Raw genomic sequence first — 15370 nt, forward strand, 5'->3', positions numbered from 1 at the left:
GCACTGGTGTGTGTAGGGGGGGAGGGATAAGATTAAGATGTCCATCTGGGTTGTACAGGATTGGATCACCCTTATAAGGTTTGGGTATTCCATTGGACTCTATGGGATTGGCTACTGCTTCATGGGTTCAAAGGTCCTCTGGGCCTCATTCCTCCCCTCAGGCCTTTTGGGTCTATATGGAAAAAATGGTGGTCCTCTCCCCAATGCCATGCACTTCTGGCACCAAGATGAGGGGCCATTCATAGTAGATAGGATTGGGAGGGTCAGAGCTTTGCACTTTCTTATCTGCTTTGGAAACAGTGAAGAAATTAACAATATTGACAGTTAACTACCCAGATATGGTCATGTAATACCTATTGACATGAATGGGCAGTTCATCCTTCTCAGAGCTATTATAGATCATATATACAATATGCACAGGCGGCTCATGATCTAACTGTTCGGGGAGGCTAGTCCCCGGCTCCATCCCTTCCACTCGAAGCCAGGCCCCTTCTGCCGCCTCTCCCATCAGAGTCTGGCCCTGGGCAGCCTGAGCACCAGCCGTGTGGCCCAAGTGCAGGTGTGCCCCAGGACCACTGCTGCGTGGCCCGAGAGCCCCTGGAGCCTGCGCCCCAACACTGCCCCACCCCAACCCACCCTGGCCCCAGTCTGGCTGTCCCACGCCCCAGTGGTTCCTCCCCCCACTGCCAGAGTGTCCCATCACCAGCACAAACCCAACCCAGCCCCAGGCTGGCTGGTCCGTCCCAGTCCCGGACCTCCACCGGTCTCCAGAGAGCCACAGGCCCAAGGGCCCCAGCCCCTGGAGCACTAGCCAGCACCGCGCCATTCCTTATCACCAGCCCGTCCCCACTGCTCGAGTGTCAGCCCGGCCTGCTCCAGTGGTGCAGCACTGGCCTACCCTGGCCCTGGGTTGACCAGTCCACCCCAAACCCTGGAGCACCACCAGCCCACCCCGCACCACAGCACCGGCCTGTCCTGCCCCCAGGCTGGCCGGTGGCTGGCCCACCTCCACTGCTGGAGTGGCTGTCAGCCCAGCCTGCCCCATCAATGCAGCGCTGAGCCACTCCAATCCTGGGGTGACCAGTTCACCCCAGCTGGGTGGCCGCCTGTACCCCAGCCCCCACCCACTTCAGCAGCGAGGCCAGCTAAGACTGCTGCCACCGACAGGCTCATGTGATGCAGCAGGAGGTGGGGCCACACAGCCAACCTGAGTAACTCTTCACTGGCCTTATATACCCAGCGCCCATGACAATAGGATATAAATATGGTTTGTTAAACATATTGTGCATGAAAATGCCCATTATTTTTAGTCTTGCTACCGTGCTGTAAGTTCCCTTAAAAAAAAAAATCACTTTTTCATACCTGATCATGGAACTGAAGATCTTTTTCTCCCTCATTTTGATGTCATATGAATATGACTGAGCCCTGCAAGGAGTCTGCCCTCACTCTAGCCCTGCTGAGATGAGTAGTAACACCACAGACACCTTCCTCTCAAGATTTACTTTCAGTTTGTAACTCCCACCTCTGACTAAGAGGAAGAGACATTTATACTCTTGCTGAGACTCAAAGCATGTGGGATAGGTGGGAGGAAGGACAGTGATACTATTTCACAGTAACATCTGTCAGTCCACATCAGGTGTGTGAGTGACAGTAGGATAGCAAATTCAACTGTATAGGTACTCTTAGTAGCTCTAATGTCAAACCCACAAGATATGCTGCTTCACCACCTTCATCCTGTTATAAACTGAATGATGCCATGTAATCAGTAGATACAGAGAAATTAAATTATTTCCTCTTCTTTGCTTGCTGGGAGCACAAACTTGATTTCCCATCAGCAGATTATTTTCCCTGCTGTGATGAGAGAAAAATGTTCACTAACTTACATTCTGTAAAATCTCCCAACTCTTGTTGCAGCAAGTAATCTCCTGATTTACACTACTGAGACCTTGGCAGCTGGCATTTTATACATCTGAGACATATCATGGGTTTTTTGCTGATTAATGATCTGGTAGAAAAAATAGTGAACTATGGCTTGTAAACATGGCTTTTTTCCCATGAACATGGCTTGTAAAGGACAAGCCAAGGGTACAGTTCTGAGATTAGTGGACTAGTGGGCAATACATTCATTTTTAAAGCTTGAGAATTTAATAAAATAAAAAACTTACTTACCTTGGCATTCCACTGTTTTCAAACTATTTATGTCCTCCACGCCACAACAGACCCAGGTGACTGCCCTGTATAGAAAACCTCATGAAATAATTTAAAAACTATATTTATAAAGGTCTAAACAACTCTGGTAACAACTATGACAAAAACTCACCCCCACTCATTGTTCCACTAGTTTACTAGAGAACTTTGCCCCTTCCTCTGGGTGAGTATTTGATCACAGCGATCCACACATTCCAGGCTGAGCCCAGAAGTCTACAGAGCAGAGAACAGCCCTGCAGACTGAGCCTCAAGACTGAATTGGCTGACATGGGCCAGCTGCGAGTTTTTCTTTGCTGTGTAGACATACCCATAGAGTGACACAATCCAACCATAAAAGACCTGACTAATTATTTACAAGAGTGTATGTGTAATTGCAGGCTATGATTATCCCTAATAAATGTCATTGGCCATGTTTTCAAACCCAACCTCCTACATTGTTAATAAAAAGATTACATTTGCACACGGGAATTGAACAGACATCTAGCCAAGTGATTTGCCTGCACGATGACAATTCTCCTGGAAAAAATTTTCATATGGAGTATTGGGGCCTGTGACAAAGTTAAAAATCACCTCAGAATAACACTCCAACATAACTAAAGTTGAACAATATCTTTCAATAAACTCATACCTGGCAACCTAGCTTAGAGCTGAAAACCACTCTCTTCCAACATTCAATTCCCTCCTGATTCTCCTGTTTTCAAATACCTAGAAGAAAACCTGAATATTACAGCATGCCTTGAAAGTCATCAGATTTAGCCAGTAACTTTTAACATAGTAAGATTCATATTTTTTATTACTTAATATTTGAATTACAGTAACACCTAGGGAATCAAGTCATGGATCAAGGCCCAGTTGTACAGGGTGCTGTACAAACACAGGACATCTTTTTTCTAGTACATCATAGCATCCTCCTCAGGAGATAAGAGGCATTTTTCATATTCTCAGAGCACACAGTTAAATTAACCTCAAGCATATGTTCTTGCCATTCTAATTAAAGGCCTGATCCCATGGAAAGCACTAGGAATTAAAGATGATTAGTACACTGCAGGAGATGCTCAGTACTTCACTGGAACATACCTTACATTTCTTACATGAGCCAAATTAGAAGTCGGGATAAGACAGACTTTCTGGGCATCATAGATCTTAGCTTATAGTACTGGTTCTCCATTGCAGCTTCGCCATAGTATTGATGAAATCTAATGCAAACATGCAGCTGAATGCCTTCCAAGATTATAGGGTGGAGATTATGCTTTTCCTTTGTTAGACCATGACAGCATATTTGGGGGGGTGGAGGTGTTGCTAAGAATCCTTATGAAAAACTACAAATTAAAATGGAAGCTTTGGTAGTCCTAAATTAAGATGGAAATAGTAGTAGTCCTTACTGCTTAGTAGTTGTCAAATAGCATATCCTCAGATCTTATGCTCAACACATTCTAGTCGTGATTTTGTCATTCCTAACACAAGTCTTTTCACATTGCCAAAACAACTGACCTGAAAATTAAGGGAAATTGTCTTTAAACCATGTTGACATTGTCCTGGGTCTCTTACGTTGCTGCATCTGAAACTTCCAATGCCTAGTGCCATTTGATCTTACATCAATGTTTAGCCTTAGTGCCAAACCTATGAAAATCATTGATGGATAATCCATAGACCACAAAGTATACTTTGCATACCATACTTGAACCCTGATGACAGAACAAGGCTTTATCTGTAAGCCACCAACCCCACAGTTAAGTGATTCCTTTATAAAAAATGAAAAATGATCTATCTTAGCCCATAATTCTTACTAGAGGAATGAGAGGGGATTCGAGTATTTCACTAAGCCATTTCTTTAGCTGTTGGATCAATTATAGCTGTGCCAGGGTAGGAATATCACCTCCAGAGCAGCAAGCACTAGATCAACTCATACAATACAATTCTTTGTACACTGAATTGGGCTAAACTCAAAAATTTGAGCTTAAGTCCTTTTGCATAAAATGATTGGTCTGTTACTGTGCTTAATGCAGACTGCTGTCCAAAAAGGCTTTGGAGCTGTTCTGACACAATAATAGAAATAGTTTTTTCAGAAGACATTGATCTTTCAAAAGAAAACAAAAAGCCCCAAACCAGATGGATTTTAATAGATAAACAAGGAATGAAGATTGAGAAGACTAAAGGGAGATTTATTTAGTGAATGCTTCCAACTTATCTTTGAGATGCCATACAGTAGCAGCAATTCATGACAAATCAGTCAACTTGTATTTCCTGGGGGGGGGGGGGGGAGGGGGAGGAGGGGAGGAAGAGAAGGGGGAGTAGCCCTTAAGTAAATAATTAAGCAACTGAAGTACTAGGTTTTCAAAATCCAGGTTGTTTGAAAGGCTAGAAGTCTCTGCAGCAGTTTATTTGCTAATGTTTGCAAAACTAAAGACCAAAAATTAAAATAAAGCAAGGGTCGTGTATTTACTATGGTAGCACGCATCAGCAGGGTGTGAATTCTATTGCACACCAGCGTGTCACACCAACTGACCCATGCAGACTCTTCTGGCATGCATGAAAAGTTCCCTAGTGCATGTTAACATAGTTCTTCTTGAAAAGGTACTATGGTAAAGTGCACCATTAAACTTTTTGTGCACGTCAGCAGGGTCCACACAGGCCAGTTAGTGTGTGACACATTGGTGAGTATTAGATGTATACACGATTACACCATGTAGACAAACCCTAATATTGCTAAAAACCTTGCAGACTCTTTCAATCCTTGCAAACTGTATAGAATATATAGATACCAGTTAATTTCATACAAGCTGAATAAGTAGTAAAATGAGATTTTCCCTGAAATCCATCTATGACTAAACTCCTATGGAGGACATTGTTTCATAAACAAATGTTTATAGTACAAATCGTTGACATCATTTGTATTGTTTTGTTAAATACCAGGTTTGTTAAATATTGTCTAGAAACAAACCCACAAGTAGTGCCAGTTCAAACTGTCATTATCTTTTTACTATTATAAACAGTTTTCTTTGGTTAAAATGAAGGGGGGATTTTTTGGGCAACTTAGTTTTGTATTGGAAAATCAGGCCATGTGCTGGCATGGTTTTTATTTTAATTTTTCAAATGAATTTAATGGGTTTGAAAAATACTTCTGTGGATTAATTTAGGCTACTGAAGTCCTTTGCGCATCCATTAAACAGATACAACAGCAATGCACATTTCCCCATAGTGCTTTTGCCAATGCACCTCAAACTCTGACATATTCACAACACTTCTAAGAGTCCTTCAATACTTGGCCTCTTTGTTGATAAAGAGTAAGGCCAAAAACAACAGTAATAGAGTCAGAGTTGGTGAGATATGGAATCTAGTAATTGAAGTGGCAATTTGAAATGGGTTATTTATTTTACTATTAAAAAACCCCCACCAGAAGTAATAAGGCATGTGCCTATCATGACTCTGCCCCTTTGTGTTCTTTCTGTTTCCTCCCTTGGCCCCTCAGATTTTTTTGTGTCTGATTATTTTGTACACTCTTTGAGGCAGTGTATACTATACTCTCTTCCTATAAGTTTAATAAATAGTAACTCTCAGTGCAAACAACAATGGTGATTTTTGTGACATAGACACCTGCCTTCTAGTGCTCAGACTAATGAAACCAAGTCATTTAACATAGGCCATTGTACAGTAGGTGACAATTTTCAAATGTTCTCACTATCAACCTGGGTCAAATTTAAATCAGTGACCTACAGATGAAATGTTATTTACCATCACTGTCACCTAGCATCAGGAACATGCCAAAGCTAAGGTTGAATGTATGGCCTTACCTTCATATGCATAATATATACATTGTAATATGGTCCTCAATTACACGTGGTTTCCCATTTAATAGAATATAATATCACAGTATTTTAGAAAAATTGTATAAGGTGCATCTTTCATGGTGCACAGGGAATGAGACAAAGCATTTCATTCTCTGTAGAGTGCCCTAAGTGCTATAGAAAGCCCTAAGATCGATAATGTGTTGTCATATTCCTGTACCGTCTATTCCATTCTAAACCATTATATAAGCTTGCAAAAGCAGTATTGTACTGTATGCAATTTCTAAATATTTATATTTCTAGGGCCTGGTCTACACTGCTGCCAGTGGTCAATGGGAGTTACGTAAGCTACATAATGTAGCTTGCATATCTCCCGTTAATTTACTTACGTTGCCATACTGCTGTGTCTCCACTGCACTGCATCGATGGGAGACACCCTGCGGTCGATGAAGCTTTACTCCTTTCGGAAGGGCGGAGAAGCGGGTGTATTAATGGCGTTGACCAAAGAGCACTTCCAGGATTGATTGAACGGGTCTCCACAGCCCGCTCAATCTATCCCGCTGCATTGATCCCTGCAGGCCCAGCAGCATAGACATACCCTAAGTCTGTTTTTTGTATGAATAGAGAAAATGCAGGAAACATGTTCACATGAATCTGGGTTATCTTATGTTTTAGCCAACTCCAAATCATACTTCAAAAGCAATAGACGCCCAAAAGATATTGTTTGTCTAACTTTATGAATAATTCTCAGACATCTAAACTACACAGCGTTCAAGATTTTCTGTATATGTATCAATACAGCAAAAGAAACAAGGCTTTTTCATGCTTCCAAATCAGTTGATGTTCTCTACCCAAATGTCTACAATGTTTACATAACACTTTGAAATGTAGCGCTTTGCCAGTTCAAGAAATGGTACACTTCTACACAATGTTATTTTTACCTGACAATACATGGGTCACCACTCTGGCTCAGTTACCCATGATACTGTACATGGAATTTACAGACCAGATTAACTCCTGTCTAGAAAGTACCCACCTAAAAAAACTGGAAACTAAAGGGTTGCCAGCTTGCTGTTTTCCTTGGCATCACTCCCTGTGGAATAGTGATGTGCCCTCTCCGGTGCAGGAAACAGAGGAGGGTCTCCTTTTCCTCCTATGCTCACATTTTATAAGAGCAATAATGTCTCAGCTAAACTTTTCCCGATTACTAATGATTGGCTGGGCTAAGAACCCCATGCCCTGTCCTCAAATTCTGGGCACAGGCCTCAGCTACTGTAAATCAGTGCAGTGCTGTTGACTTCAGTTACTGATGACCCAGCCCAAGGTTTGTAACTGCCTGGAAATACTTTCCTTATCAGCTCTACTTGCTTAATTTCATTTATAGCAGAATTTCCCCAGCATAAGGGGGCTGGCCAGACTAACTCAGAGGATGGGATCAGTAAAGGTGGAGAAAGCTGCAGCACCCCAGATCCACTTGGGTATGCGCTGCAAACATGTTGCTCATCTACTGGAAAAGTTGCATGCTGCTGTAATGAGAGTTGTGGCATAAAGGTCACTCACTCCCTTTCCTTCCCTGATTTTCTTGGTGCCTAGCTCTTTAAGGGGAAAATGGACTTTAGTCCCACCTGTGACAGGATCACATCACCTCTTTAGATGGGTAGTAATGAAGTCATCATGTGCTTAATTCAGGGCAGGCCTGTGGCTATAAAGGCAGATGAGGCAGATGCCTGGAGTAGGCCCTGAGAAAAGGAGTTTTAATAGGAGCTGGTAATATGTTAGCTGGGAGTGCTAGTTATGCCAGAAGCATGGAGAGCCACAGCTAGCTGGAGTAAAGCAGCTGTCAGTGAGTGCTGCAGGGAATAAAGGGACATGTTTGAACTGAACCTAGTTCCAGGATGGAGGGCTGGGAATTTTGGTTTGAAGGAGAGAGAACTGTGGATTCAGTGGCTAGCTAGCCAAAGCTGGTGTAGAGTACTAAGGTGTGTAACAATAAATAAAGTGGACCCCAGAAGGGGAGTATTTAATTACCATTGGATTGTGATAGTGAGTTAGTTGAGGAGCCCCCAGGAGAGAAGGGAAACAGAGGCAGGGTGTTACAGAGCCATGTGAGCCTGCAAGGGACACTTAAGAGGCAACGGCCCTGTAATAGGGTCACGAGTAAGGCTGGTTACAGGAGCCACTCACATATACAAGGTGGCAGACTCCTTCTCTTTTCTGCTCCCATAGTAATTAACTCAGGCTTGGGTGGCATCAATGAATTCCTCCAATTCCCTGCCTCATGTAGTCTTCCCTTGAATGGGGAGGGGGATTACAGTAAACAGAGAGGGGAGAGATGAGTCAGCAAAATCACAGAGAAGAGCAAAAAGTTGACCAGAAGGAAAGCAACAGAAAGAACTGATAAGAAAAAAGGACATGTAACAGCAAGTGTCTGGGTTTGGAGGCCCTCATCTCACAATCCATTCCAAGGAGGGGCTCTAACAAAAATCCCACCAAAATTATTACAAATACAGTAAAGACATTTTTTTCCTAACTAATAGCTATACAAACCAGAATCTCGGGTCTGAAAGTCAAGCTGAGTTCTTTGTGGGCCAGAGATCATGATTATCATGAGTAAGAATTCTGTAATCAGAACTTAGTGAACAATTCTGCTGATGAAATGCAAGTCAGAAGAGACAATTTCATTCTTCCATAGCTGTATGGGTTCTGAAGGGTTTATGAGACTAAAAAAATTTTTAAAATGTGTTTGTCAGAAGTATAAGCAGATATTAGGAATATCTTGTTTGGGCCTCTTTGCACTAGTGAAATTCCATTAGTGAAAGATTACTCAACCCATTTGCTTCCTTTATATGTTGTTAAAGTGGTGGCATTTTTTTTTTAAACAAACTCTGTTTCCTGATACACAATGTACTATAAAGAAGCTTAATTCCATATACCCTTTCAAAAGTAACTAGAGGAATTATCCAGACAACTTCCAGTATAATTGATGGGAGCTGTGTGGCTAGCTCACCTAGTCAGCTTCTAAAACCTCAACCTCTTTCTATAGCCATGTCCTACAACCACTTGCAATGTTTTGGTCAGCAACAAAAGTAAAGTATATGGGGCTGGTATTTTGATTCTTGAGCTAGGACAAACCTACATTTCCTGTGGAGAAAAAATAAAGAGTGCTGATTTTACTGTTACTATGTAAATTAATTTTATTCAAAATGGATTAAAAAACACTAACAAGGCTTGCCTAACTACATGAGGTAGTACATGTAGCAAAACAAAGGATAGAAAATAATACTAAAATATGAAGAATATTAAGAAGTTTACAAATTAGAAAGAGAAATAATAAATTCATTAGCAGAAACAAAAATACCAAAAATAAAGTTTAACAGCTTTTCAGTCTTAAAGCACAATACACTTTTCATAGAAAGAAAAATAGTATCCCCCTTATATTTTCTTCATATACCATAATATGGTAAAATTAATGCACAAGACTATTCACCATAAATGAACTTAAAGGAAATGGTGAAGCGATAAATGAGTTAATATTCATTAGGCTCCGTACCGCTGTGCGTCCCGGCCTGCAGGAATATCCGCCAGATTGTGAGGAGTAAGAGGGACTGGCCTTGCTATCATTTTCTTAACACAATCTCTGCACTGTTGACTGTTCACTCTCAAAACTATGCATAGTATACAGATACTGTGTACAGTTTAATGTCTCAAATCTGCAATCACTTAGGCATGTGGTTAACTTTAGTCCCATGAGGAAGCCCACTGAAGGCAATGAAACTATCACATGCTTAAACTAAAGCTCATGCAAGTTTGCAGAATTGGGAATTTTATCCTTTCGCCTTACTCCACCTCTCAATGTGAAAACGAATCTTTAGTGTCTGGTTATTTGAACTGAATGAGTTAGCAACATCCAATAACAGTTTATCAAATTTAATTTAGAAAATAAAGGAATTGTAAATGGACCAGTCTTTAAAAAAAGAATGTTTCTTTTAAAAATACATTTTAATGTGCCCCAAGGACATCCATTTCAAATTTTTTTTAAAAAATTGATATTTTTCTAATTGGTATAAGTGTAAAACTCTTCAGCTCTTCTTTTGGGTTTGCCTTGTTAATGGTAGAGTAAATCAAAGTGTTACACTTCTGACTTACAGGAAAGATTTATTGTGTGAATTTATTGGGATGGCTTTTTTTAATGTAAATTGGATATAAAATCTCTGGTGTATCCATGGTAGAGTTTTACAGTTACTGTTAGTGGCATACATAAAGCACCATACAATAATGTATTCAGATAAAAATGTAGAACATTTATGAGATTTGAATTAACTGTAGAGGAAAAACTGCTAAGAAAATATAGCAATATTTAACACAGGATTCAAAAAATTGTTTTATCATTATAGTTTTTCAAATGCATTTTCTCCCATGTTTAATTTTACAGATTTTTCTCCATTAAGATTTACATGCAGCTGAAAGTCTTTCAGTGGAAAACAGTTGATATCTTCTGTACAGTAATGTTACAGCTTTATACAAACTAGGAAGTATACTAAGTGATCTTTATTATCCTCTTCCAAGTGCTCTGGTTTCATTTTATTTTGTTTTTTTACACTTTAGTATCAGGACTCAGACGACGGCAAATATTCTGAAAGCCTTGCCTCCTGGAGGATTCTGTAAACTGCAAAACAAAACAAAATCCCTAAGGCCATTTATAAGACCACTACACTCCAAAGCACTCTGACGAAAGCCCTCTGAGTCACGAGCTCTCATTGACTCGGCTCTCAGGGTCTGATCCTGCAAATTATTTTGTGCAGGAGGAATGTTGGCACCTGTGCCACTGATGCAGTAGCAGATTCAGGCCATATTTTGCTATATGACATATTGCAAGTAGGTTTTAGAGAATCCTAATTAAGTATCTACTTCTGTTCTTAGTGAAGTCAATGGCAAAATTCCTATATAGTTCTGCCATTCATTTCAAGGGGAGCATGACTGGGTTAATTTATCAGAACAGTAGAACTTTCTGCCAGAAATGAAGTAATCTATAATAATAGTCCTACCACTGGTGTTCTTAACTTCAAAAGAAATGCTTCTCAAAACAAATTCACCTAAATATAGTATTCACTGTAAGCCTTGAATGTGTATGATTTCTATTCAGTTATTACGGAACCTGAGGGTACAACTTATGAAATTAATGCTGTTTTGTAACACTAGCAAGCAATAGCAGAACTGCTTAGTTTTGCTGTTCTCTTACCCGCACAACTGAACAGTGTTACGGTTCTGTGGAACAAACTGCAGGAAACAGTCCCCTGAGTCAGATGGCACACTGAAGCTATCATCCGGTCTTCTTTCCATTTGAAACTGGGATATCTGTGTAACTACTATACATGCTTTGAAACATTTGTTTTTATAGTTTATAAATGCCTCAGCTGTGGATATGGATTAGCAACCCAGGTTCTTCTACGTTGTTAAAGATCTGCTGCATCTTTTACATGGGTCACACAACTACTATCTAATTAATTACTTTACTAATCTGTGAAAAGGCTGCAAGTGCCCACATAGTATTTTTTTTCCGCACAAACAAAGTCCAGGCAACTAATCAGATATAAGTGGGGCAAAATTTTTCAGACAGATAAAATGTAAAGTGAACTTTTGGTTGATCCAAAAATTGTCACTAATGTAACACAAATTCACAGAATAGTTTTGGGCAAGGTTATTTGGGGGAAAACTTAGGTGCATTCACAGAATGGGGAGGGTGGCAGTGCCCACCTTATAACCCTGTGGTTAGGGTACTTAGCTTGTCTATGGGAGATTTGAGTTCAATTCCCCGCTCCAGTGGGGATGAGGGATTTGAAATTGGGTCTCCCAGGAGTGCTATAACCACTGGGCTATGGAAGATTCAGGGGTGGGAAAGCTGTCTCAATCTCACCTTGTAAAGCTGTTCCACTATGTATAAATAATTAGTGCTTGAAGCACGGACACTAATTTGGACTTCCCAACCCTTAACACCAAGCTACACAATCATTCTCACTTTTTCCTCTTTTGCCCAATATGTAGTAATTCTTGTGTAAGGCATGATCTGGCACAGTGATTGCAGCTCCAGAGTTCACAGTGGGAATTAGCTTCATGATTGTGAATGGGATGTACCAAGAATATTGTAAAGTCAAAATTTTGTTCCGCTAGACCCTGGAAAAATATTTCAGAGCTTGAACTTTGCAGGCACATGTCACCACAGAAGGTACTATATAATGGTAAATGATTTTAAAAGACTCAGGTGTATAGCTGTGTGTTTTAGGACATTATTTTACATGGTAATCTGTTGCCTGTATCATTTGTAGATTATGCTCATTATACAAAGATATGCAAAAAATTAATGGCATTCATATAATCTACCCTCCTTAAAAATTAAGGTTTGTGCCATATAAACAGCAAGCAAGTACTGGGCCTTTCCAAACCCCACTTACCTAGACTGAATGAATCACTAATCTAAAAAATGCAAAAGGGAGCAAAGGCAATTTGGTCAGCAAATACTGCATTATTTGCAACAGGATCAATAAACAAGAGAGTTGTTTTGATTTATAAGAGGCTTTTTAGAGTTATGATTTATGAGCTTAGAGGAGACAAGCAGTTCTGGTACCGCAGCTTCTCCAGTCATTGTAACTCTTACACAATCCTGTAAATCACCCATGTTAGCCTATTTATTTAGCTTTCAAGCACATGCATGCACCCCCCCTTACCTCACCACACACAGAGACATAATGCAAGAATCTGAAAATGATGGCATGCATAAATATATGAAGGGTAAACAATGGTCTTTTAAACTGAGCTTTGTACCTTTCTGAAAATATTCCATTTTGAAAGGAGGCGATGTACACCTTCCTTTTGTCTACTGGCATAACATCAACATAGCCTCCTTGATTGCGAACTACTCCAGCATGTACTGCTGCCCGGCAGATGCTAGACACCTGAAAAAAAGAGTAGAAGAATCTTTGTTTGCAAGTAGAACAGTCTTTATTTGCATTAATTTCTATTATGTTTTTCATTAATTTAGATTTTAAAAATAATAATAAAGAGCATAACCAAGGCTCTAGGCACCATAACATAATTAGTCCTACAATATATGCAATTAAATTAATCCTCAGCAACATGGAAATACATTCCACAGAAACTCAGCTGGTTGGTCAGTAAGTTACCTATACTTCCATCAACTAGGAAGCAAGCCCCATTAACTTTCTCCAAAGAACAGGGTATCTTTTGCAGCATGTCTAGAAAAATCTCCAAATTCAGGATATTTAAGACCAAGGTGTGTGGGGGAGGGGAGAACAAGTTCCAGAGTCCTGCAACCCTTTCAAGGATGTCTTGTTAGCCTCCCTCTCACTTTTATAATGAGGGGGATCCAACTTAAGTGCCCATTCTGACTGCAGCTGTGGTAGCATAGCCATTCATATAGTCCCTTCCCAGTAAGAATTAATGGTTGTGCCATATAAACAGCAAGAAAAGCGGTCAGTCAGGTCAGGGCGTTAAAGTCCATACACTTCACCAAAGACCACTGGACAGCCAGTTTCCTATCAAGATGCCCCATTCAAAAAGCACCAGCTTCAGTCTCCATTGTAATAGTCTAATCTTGAGAGGTAACAAAAGCCTGAATAGCAGTGGGAAGGTCTGCATCCAAAAGAAAGGTTGCAAACTCCTAACCAGATGCTGATGGTAAAAAGCTGACTAGGTTACTGCGGATATATGATCGTCAAACAGCAACTGGGGGTATACAATCAATTACAAACACTATTAACTAACGGCAGCCATACTCCTTCCATCAAAGTGGGATGATATTTCCCTCTACCATCTTCTCTGGCTGCTTTCCCCAAACCACTATCATCACCTCAGTCCTGTCTGGGTTGAGCTTCAGTTCACTCTCATGCCTGCCCCAATCTCTGCTAGACCTTGGCTGACATGCTGAACTGGTTCATCTGACTCAGAGGAAATAGAGACACACAGCTGGGTGTCATCTGCATACTGAAAACTCTGAACCAGATGCCTCATTGCTAACCTTCCTACCAGCCCCATAAACACACTGAAATGGAGAGGAGTCAGAATGGCACTCTGCACCTGAGAACCCTTTGGGAAGAGGAGCAATTGCCATGACTACATGTTGAGAACTCTGAGACAAAAGGAACAATGCCATTGAAGAGCAACTCCATTTGCTCCCAGAAGATCAGCAGGTGAGTTAATATCACTTCATGATCAATGGTATAGAAGGCCGTTGAATGATCTGAAGACATCTGCATGGAAATCCTGGTGTTTTGCCAATAACATTTTGCAGGAGGAAGCAGCAGCCATCGCATGGGTTTCCCTTCACCAGTCTTTCATTTTGTTTTAATGTCCCACAGTGATATGAAATAAGATAAAACTGAAGGACTAGATATGTTAAACTAAGAATTAAATGTATACATTTAGACCCATGCTCCCAAAAGAAGCCAGTAAATATGCACCCACAAAATCCTGTATTTGTCTCTAAACAGCATTTGCACAGATTTATAGCAGTCTAGGAAGATTTATTTCTCCATGCCAGTTAGAGAAATATAATTGACTGGCTTGAGTATTCTTAAATTTTTACTCACCAGTTTGCTGTTACCCCTATCTTGAGCTTCTAATTCCCCATACTGCTTTATAACAGAACTTGCTCATAATATTCATCTCTGGCTGGACCTGAACTACCCGATCGATTTTATGTTTGTCCTCTCACTGCAAAGAAAGTTCTGATAGTACATTCCTAAAAACCTTGAGTCATCTGGGGCCCATCCTGCAAACCTTACATAGGCAGAGTTCTCAGTGAAGTCAGTGGAAGTTCTTTCTCAATTACACCTACAAAACTGGGCCTTAATGCGCTCTAATGAAACTGCCCTATTCTGATGATTTACATATTTATTTTAAATAAATTGAATAAAAGAGTAGTAAATTACCAATTCTCTTACTGAGTAATCTCTTTTACTTAAACTTTTAATAACTTAATACTATTTTCAGTGAACTGCAGATAGAGTGAAACTCCATTTATACTGTAGAAGATAAGTCCTTATTTGTTTCAATGCACAGCACTGTACCTGGAATTGCAAATTGCACAGGGAATCTGTAAAAAAGTTGTTTTGTGGAGAAAAAAAAAGTCTTCACTGTAAGAGGATTCCACTGAATCAACATAAAAAACTTAACCAGTATAAGTATCAATATTGGTCATGCAGACCACTATTTAAATAAGGCTTGCATTACCTTCCAGCTATAATTGGAATAACATATATCACTAACTGTAATTATTTTGTAATCTAAAGGCTATGTAAAAATACAGGAATTTAAAATAGCAATTATTTTCCAACTCCTATTCCAATCATTGAAGTTGCCAC

General features: G+C 40.2%; 1 protein-coding gene across 1 annotated transcript in view; it reads right to left on the reverse strand.

Moving 5' to 3' along the window:
- Window positions 1-9181: 9181 nt before the first annotated feature.
- CRISPLD1 (cysteine rich secretory protein LCCL domain containing 1) overlaps window positions 9182-15370 on the reverse strand; it is a 55039-nt gene continuing 48850 nt past the window's right edge. Inside the window, 3 exon segments of the mRNA XM_067553591.1 lie at window positions 9182-10640; window positions 10643-10659; window positions 12813-12943. Of these exon segments, the coding sequence (XP_067409692.1) occupies window positions 10588-10640; window positions 10643-10659; window positions 12813-12943 (201 nt within the window). The 3' untranslated portion in view covers window positions 9182-10587.

The sequence above is a fragment of the Emydura macquarii genome, unplaced genomic scaffold, assembly GCF_026122565.2.
Source record: "Emydura macquarii macquarii isolate MOO-44397 ecotype Brisbane River unplaced genomic scaffold, CSIRO-AGI_Emac_v2 contig_1477, whole genome shotgun sequence".
NCBI lineage: Eukaryota > Metazoa > Chordata > Testudines > Chelidae > Emydura > Emydura macquarii.